This window comes from Centropristis striata, chromosome 16, assembly GCF_030273125.1.
Source record: "Centropristis striata isolate RG_2023a ecotype Rhode Island chromosome 16, C.striata_1.0, whole genome shotgun sequence".
Lineage (NCBI taxonomy): Eukaryota > Metazoa > Chordata > Actinopteri > Perciformes > Serranidae > Centropristis > Centropristis striata.
In genome coordinates this window covers 11,378,476-11,387,075 of record NC_081532.1, presented here as the reverse complement: position 1 = coordinate 11,387,075, position 8,600 = coordinate 11,378,476, and the positions used below count along the sequence as shown (strand labels likewise).

General features: G+C 35.1%; 1 protein-coding gene across 1 annotated transcript; it reads right to left on the bottom strand.

Annotated features, from left to right (window-relative positions):
• Positions 1-1,121: 1,121 nt before the first annotated feature.
• On the bottom strand, positions 1,122-8,442 carry LOC131988804 (enhancer of rudimentary homolog). The gene is made up of 4 exons (XM_059354065.1): positions 8,334-8,442; positions 3,626-3,713; positions 2,745-2,865; positions 1,122-1,424 (listed from the first exon to the last, which is right to left on the bottom strand). Exons 1-4 carry the CDS (start codon positions 8,334-8,336, stop codon positions 1,322-1,324), a joined length of 315 nt encoding a protein of 104 aa, XP_059210048.1. The 5' UTR covers positions 8,337-8,442; the 3' UTR covers positions 1,122-1,321.
• Between the last annotated feature and the right edge of the window lie 158 nt (positions 8,443-8,600).

The following is an 8,600-nucleotide window of genomic DNA, read 5'->3' as shown; positions in this document are numbered from 1 at the left end:
TTTTTTGTTTTTGCAAGGATCATAGTGTATAATTGTATAATTGTCATACTTATGTGATTATGGGGTTAGGTTAAGGGGTTTGGCTGACCTTAACTCTGCAATGTATTAGACACATGTTAATAATGTGTTACAGGCATGGACTTGTTAAAACAATATCAGTTAATGATCAAAAAATATAATGTATTATGATAATTGCCTAACCTTTAAGTTATTATAAGATGCTGATAAAAGATATCTTCCAGCACCCTAGCAAAGATCAAGGTGGGTGGAGCAGTAATCATCCAGCAAAAAAAAATCCTGGAAAAAATGTTTTTTTCCATTAAAAAAACATCCTTATTAACAGGTTTCTGTAGTCAGTAATTCACTATCAAAGAGAATAAAGTAAAGATAGAGAGAAAAGATACAAGCAAAACAAAAGAACAAACAAAAAATTCATTTTTAATCTTATTCCCATGCAGACTGTCTGTTGAGTCCAGGAAATTGAACATTCTTCGAAGTAAAAGGAAAAAAAAAAATCAATATTTCAAGAGAAGCTTGTTTGCTGCTGTATTGAGTGAAATCTGAGGAAATGTGCACAACAGCAAAACTAATTTAAATCCTCAGTTGCACTTATCTACAGTCAACAACAAACTGTCCATACAGGGGGAAAAAGGAAAAAAATTAAAGTGAAGTGAACCTCAAATAAAAAATGCTTTTTACTTGCTTAGTGCTTTTTATTTCGTTGCGAGTTGCTGAGCATTTGAGATATCGGCCATAGAGATTTCTTCTTTCTTGTTCTTGGAATAAGATGTCACCAAAAAAGCTTTGTCTTTTGTTCTCTCCTAAGAAATTATAACCAGAGAGTGATTTTAAGCGATGCCAGTCACATTGTCAGCGGGATAAAGATGAGGAAAGAGTAAAATATGGAAAATAAGGGATTTAGAAAAAAACAAAACTGACAAAAAGAGGAAGAGCAAAAGGACATTAAGATAGGAAAGAAATGAAACCAATGGAAGATGGAAAAGTTTATTCTTAAAGGACAGAAATTGCAACATGGAAATATGGGTATGGGGGAAAAAAAGAACTGACAGTATAGATGTAGGATAGAAAGGAAACAGATTTAAAAAGAGGAAAAGAGAAACTTTAGTTATTTAAATGAAATCTTTATTAATAAGGCAAACATTAAAATACAAAATGCACCTCCCCTTCATGAGAAAAAAAAGAAACTTTAAAAAACTTTGTCAAAAACTTCTCAAAACAGGTGACTCAAACAATTTCAACACAAGTTACAGATCAGAAAAATGATGTTGACCCTCCTCGACGCTCCGCCTCCTCAGAGGCTTCACTTTCCAGCCTGCTGGGCCTGACGGCGGAGCAGCACGTAGATCTTCTCTTTGATCCAGTCCTTGTTGTACGGCTGGTACGTCTGTGTGTCGGCACGATACCTGAGGGAGCACGGAAAACTTTTTTCAGTTTCAGATTTCTGTTAGGCTTGGCTGCACTGGAGGGTCAGTTTCTCTGATGCTCAATGAGACAAAAAACAACAACAATCGAAAGAGACCATTTCCATCTCTCTTTCTGTTTGCTCCTCCTCTCAGGGGCCCTTCAGCTGAGTGGTTGTTGTATACACAGGGGCTTGAACCTCCCAACTCAATCACCCAAATTAACAAAAATGCCCTAAATTAACGGGGCTCGAGGCTTAGAGAGGTTTTATCTGCTCTCACAGGATATCTGCAGCAGTGTGCGTTTTTAAACATTTTCTGTCTCACTCAAAAGTTTTATCCTAATACATAGCACATCAAACATTATAATAGGCATTGTTTTATACTATTATTCAGAGATAGAAATATAAATTATGGTTTAGATTTCCTCATTTCTATTACGGTAGTCATTTTGGTGTTAATCTATTGGATGATTTAAATACTTTTTTTCACATCAGTGTTAGTTGACTAAGAATTTAGTTGAGGGCAGCTCCAGTTTCAATCAAATGCATCAGACCATGGAAGCAAACAATCTTCAAAAAGTAAACTATTAATTTCTTAATAAATATGTTGTGTCAAATCAAATTATTATTAAACTGCTAAAAAAAATGTCCTTGAAATGTCGCTTTATGAGAAGTACTATTTTAGGATAGTTTGATTTTTTTTTTTCCAAGCTAAGCAAGTACTACTGTGGAGGCGGGCAGCAGCTAAACGTATAAATGTTGAGTTTCAGATAGTTTTACGAAATATTTTTGGGCAGGAGCGGTTATTAAAGTTACCCACCAGAAGGCAAAATAGTGGCACCAGTATGAATTTTATTAACAGTTTCTGATTACATTTTAGAGAGTATGTCAATGGCAGAAATAATGACTGTAGGTCTTTGTCGGGGCTTTAAACAAAAATCCCAAAACAAAATGCCCAGCCAAAACATACAGCAATTGAAACATATTGACCTTTTTTTAATAATTCAGTCACTACAAAAAAAGGTTTTATAAATGTAATTTCCCTAATACTTTTTCTTATATCTTTGGGTGCCTGGATTGCCTTCCTGTTCCCTTTTTCCAAGAACACCTCGCACATTTTTGATCTTTGATTGAGTACATAAAGCAATTCTTCCTACTTAATATTTGTGTTCAATATTTTGAGATGTAACCGTCTTTTACGACAGCTCCAGAAATACAATCAGAAAACCCCGCTGGGACATTACAATGTGTTTACTATACTCTTGGGGTCCAACCAGTGTGTAAAAATCACATCAAACATTTGTTTCTTTGTCAAACTTACACCAAACAGCTGAGGTCAGCCAGGTCATCGATGAAGTCAAACAGCTGGCTGATGTCGTATGTTATTGAGGGACTGTTGGGGTTCATTCTCTTTAAGTGTTCCTCGTACATCTTACACACACCTGTGCAGGAGACAGGAGAGCCAGCATATTACAATCATTAAAGTAAAACATGTAATCCAAGGCTAACTTCTTTATTTAGAGAAAAAAAGACAAATAAAAAAAAAAAATCCTTCTGGACTGGACACTATTTTGACCCCTGCTGCTGATCAGTGAAGGTGCTAAAACTGTCAACTAAATATCTGAGAAATGTTATTCAAAATCTATGATCTATGAGGATGACAGTGTGTGTAACGCATAATTTAATCTCCCTGGTGTTTCATGTTCTTCCGTCCTCCATGTTACATGTGTTTTACAGGTGCTTACCAACATCTTTCAATATCTATTGGATTGGTAATATTTGTGAAAAATAGCTGTTAGAAAAAAATATATATCACTTTGTCTATTAGCATTGCCAGTGGGTAGTTTTATTTATACTATCTTCCCTGAACAGCACATAACATTTCCATGTGGGAATTCAGAAGCTGCATATGTATAAAATCAAATATAAACGGCTACAACTCGATATGTAAATGTTACTGGATTTGCAATTTTTACAGAAACAATGAATCTAATTAAAACACAAGCCCAATATCTTGTAAAATTGCCATCATATTTACACCAATTACATTTTTAAAAAGGACTACAGTTTGCAATGCAACAGAGAGACTCACATTAAGAATTAAGGATGCAGAACATCTTCATTTAGGCTAAAGAGTAGCAGAAACGTAATTGCATGTAGGAGTATATTTGTCCTTTTAAAGAACAGGGCACATTAGCTCACCTTCCATACACTCGTTGACGGATTCATAATCAGCGTATGTCCTTCCCTCTGGCCTCTTGGTGGGCTGCACCAGCAGGATGGTGTGGGACTGAAAAGCCAGACATATGTTGTTAGTAGGGCTTCAAATTATTTTCATTTAAGTATCCATTCATTGGCCAGATATTTTCTTGATTCATTTTTTTGTCAAAAGAATACCAGAGCCCAAGCTTACGTCTTCAAATGATATGTATGAGAAAAGTATAAGACTATGAGAAAGTAGGAGTATGAGAAAGAAATGCATCAAATTGTCACAATTAAGAAGCAGAAAAACAGCAAATATTTGGCTTTTTTGCTTTGAAAAAGGGAAAAAGAAACAATTAATTATGAAAATATTTCCCATTTAATTTTCTGTCAATGGATTACTTGACTAATTGGTGCAGCTCTAGTTGTTAGACTGTAGTTAAAGGATTCTTTCCTTGTTAGAACAATGTTCCAGAAATATCAATTCCAGGTGTGATAGACAGTTTATCATGCAGTCAAGTAATGAAACACTTTTTGGTTACATATTCACAGCCTGTCTTATTTTTCATCCTTAATATAATGTGATAAAGTCTGTTTTTTAAGACATGCTTTGAGCTCTAGTGGCTAGTTAACTATTTGTCATGACATTTAACATTCAGAGGAGTATAAGCAGTTAATAGTTTGTAGTCATTAACCCATAAGAACCCATGATGACACCCATGTAACAAACACATTAAATCGTCTATAATCTCCCATATTCAGCTTTATGCTTCACCTTAACTCATTAAATCCCTAAGCGACACATACTCAACACCCTGGTGTGGTGGTTATGTGACTTAAACAAGAAGTGACTTCTCCAAAATGTGTGTGTGACTGGACACAGAAATGTGAAAAAGTAAAAGAAAAGTTTAAAAAAGCTTATTTTTTGTTACGAGGCTAAGTTTAAACCCATTTAACAATTCTAATCCGTTAAAAGGGTGTCCTGTATTGTATTTATTTTGTTCTGACCACATTTCCTGAACAAATTAAAGTCACAATTTTGGTATATGGGTGGTTGACGTGAACTCAAATTCAAAGTGAAAAAAAGAATAATTCAAAAATATATGTCAAATGATATATAATTATATTCCCTTATATGTGAATAATTCAAAACTGAATGTGTCCATTTCTAATTCTTCACATATTATTCACTTTTTGGTGTGGTAGTCCTAAAATGTGTCCACCGGTGCAACACAATAAAGAATGTCATTATTTAATTCAGAGAATGTTGGACAGATAAGATAGATAAGCCAAAGGCATATTAGTTTGTCCCAATTATATTTCCACATCAAACATACCCCCCAAAAATTCAGAATTATGTTATTTATATACTATAAGATGTACACAGAGACTTCACCCAAATGCCTGGGTTACGTTCATTATAATTGGTATAAAACCCAAGGAATCTTCATTTCATCCTTATAGCTGCATAGTGATGATAACATTATTGTACTATCCCACACTTTTTACATACATTTTTCATTAAAATACCTTTTCCACTCACAATTCAATTTGTTGCACCACAGGACATTCCGTTGCACCATTGGACAACAGAGTACTAGTATGCCCATGTCGTGTACAAAGTCAAATTAATTATCAAACATTGTCAAATTTACTTTCTGCGTCTCTCTCTCAGGAAGTTCTCTTTCCTCTCAGGATCTTCATTCAGCCTCTCCCTAAACTTCCTAGACCTTTCTTTGGTGGTCATTTCAGCCTCTCACTTTCAACATGGAAATCAAACTAGCTTTAACAAAACAGGGAAGGGAGGTTTGAGTTGTGTTGTCCTCAAATTCTGAGGTTAAGAGAAAATGCAAAAAAGCTACTTAAATTAGTCATTAAAAGTTGCTCTCGTTAAGGTTGAGGAAGTTTGCACCCATCCATGATCTGATGTCAGCCAGACAATCAAGCAATGGCTGGAGTGCAGCCTGCCCATCAACATTAAGAGGCAGATATAGCTGGACATCTTCTGCAAAGCAGTGGAAGGAGATGTTATGTTTGACTAGGATGTCCCCTAGGGGTAAAATATATAATAGGAAGAGGATGGGACCTAGTATAGAGCCCTGAGGGACCCCACAGGTGAGGGGAGCAACAGAGGAGAAGAAATCCCCAAGCAGGACAGAGAAGCTCCCGTCAGCCAGGTAGGACGGGCCATCCAAATGCGGCCGTCCATTAACCTCCATTCATTTTTTAGACTCGGATTATATCTCTTTTGCATATTTAAACTAATTTTTCAATAAAACTTGTAATACAAAAAATGTTTGTTTACATGTTTGCTTTCACTATGTTAATTTTCATTATGATAGGAGTAAAGGAAAAAAATAAGTGAAACTGACTTCATGTTGTACTATAGGACAGTGCGTTTCACCAGTGGACATTTTCGAAATCAATGCTAGTTTGCGGCCTAGCTATATGAGAGGCTTTCTTCATCCTGAGTAACAGTGTTAAGGTTTACATTATTTTCAATTATCAATCAATGTAAATTGATAAAAATATTCAGATCAATACTTAAACTGCGTTGTACCAAAGGACTACCTTAAGACGACCAGTTCCAACACTGCACGGAAATAGTAATATTATGAAAATATTTGAGACAGAACTGATCTTGTGTGCAGTCCACCTGCTCCAGAGATGTCTTCTGTCCTTCCTGATTCTGGAAGGACCCCTCTCAGTAATGGGGTGGTCACATTAATGCCTGTTTTACATCTACATAATGGCGTTGCTCCAGGAGGACACCAGTTTTGCGTACAAAATGTAATGTGTCATAATAACTCTACATAGGGACCTTAACACTTATATCCTCTAGATTCATTAAGTAAACACTCGTATGACAGGCATTCAAGTATTTAAATGTATTTAGATTAATTTTTCATTAAATTACAGTTGTTTTAATATAAGTAATGCTACCTAGTACAGTTGCACCGGTGGACAAATGTCATGTTCAAAACAGAATATTTGCATAGTTGAAGAACGATACTCATTGTTTGCAGATGGATTAGATGTAGAAGAATGAACTGCATATTAAAACATTAATTTTAATGAAATATTATCAAATTTTAGTAATATTTGTCACTGGGAACACAAAAATTGAGCGTCACGTCAACCACCCATATGTTATGGAGATGCAAACCAAAAGGCAAATTGTTATTTGTCTTTATTTATTATTCATTTATTATTATTTTGTTACTTAAAAACAAATCAGAAAAATAATTTGTTGTTAAACAGCACTATTAATGTCACAGTTTGATAAATGTTGTGGAGATGCAAAGAAAAAGGCAAATTTGTGTTTCTGTGAGCAGAAAATGTGTCTAGTTTTTTTTTTTTTTTAAATAAGAAATATCATAAACATAAATACCATGAACGCCCAATGTAACATATATGTCACATCACAGATATTTGACATTTACAGGTATTATTTTTTAAACAACATCAGAAATGTGTTGTATGTGGTCCACTTGGTCTGTGGTATATCCCCCATAATTTTCCTTTGAGGATAACTGGGTCTGGGTTCTTAAGGGTTAAACAAACAGAAAAACAGCATTTTCCCCGGTGTTGTGTCCTTACTGGTTTCCACACTAACTGGTTGCCCTACTCGTATGTGCAGCTGTGTTTTGCCTCAATGAGCAGATTTGTCACATATTTAATAAACATATAACTGGCGATTTCCAGGTCGCATCTCCTATCTACTGTGGATTTTATTGTTGTTATACATCACAGCCACCTATACATAAAAGAAAGCATGAAAATATAATGTTTGCAAGTTCGGTTAGAGTTGGATTCCAATTCAGTACGACACAATTTAATTGTTCATGAACCATCACCTCTACAGTCATGGAAAAATTATTACACCACCCTTGTTTTCTTCCATTTCTTGTTCAGTTTAGTGCCTGGTACAAATAAAGGTACATTTGTTCGGACAAATATAACAATAACAAAAATAGCTCATATAAGTTAAATTGAAGAACTGTTATCTAGACACTTTCAGTGTTTTTATTGATTATAACCAAAATCATTATCAAGAAACATGTTAAATGTCTAGATATCAGCTCTTGAATTAAATTCTTATGAGCTATTTTTGTTATCATTATATTTGTCCAAACAAATGTACCTTTAGTGGTACCAGCCATTAAAATGAACAAGAAAGCAAGGAGAAAACAAGGGTGGTCTAATAATTATTTCCATGACTGTATATGTTCATTAAATATGTGACGAATCTGCTAAATGAGGCAGAAAACAGCTGCACACACCAGTACTGGTACCAGTTAGTGTGGAAACCAGTAAGGACACAACACCGGCAACATTCAAAGTATAGCACAGTAAATCCATCAGTCAGCAAACAGAAGCCCAACTGAGCCTGTAGCTGGTTGTTTATGTAGATTAGCTGTGTTTCCCACCATTGACTTACAGCGTTAAGAAAGTCGTGATATAACCAACAAAGATATATATAGCTCCGGGGGTGGTTAGCAGTGAATCTGTGCTTCACGAGTTTTTCAGTGTCAGTTTGTTTTTTTGCAGCTGCTCCCCCACATTCAAGCTAACGTTAGCATAGAGCTTTTAGCCTTATTAAACACTTGATCTAAAGAAATAAAACCGACACAATGCTTTGACTACTGATTATCTTCATAAAAACGCAAACATATATTCCGTAAATATTGTATCACGACGTACTTACCATGACTTTGATTGTTTTTCAGTCGTTGTGCGACGATTTTCTCTGATCCTTGCTTCTTCTCGGAGGAGTTGACCCGTGACACCGGAAGTACAAACAGCCAACCACAATAAAAGCCCGGCTGTTTTAATTTCTAACGGTTCTGTTTCTGTTGCTGATTTTATTCTGTTGTAAGCTAAAGTTGTTGTTTTTTTTTTTTTTTTTTTTTTACAACGATTTAAGAAAGATGTAGGCTTAAACTGCTCTTTCTGTGAAGGACACCCTGAAGAT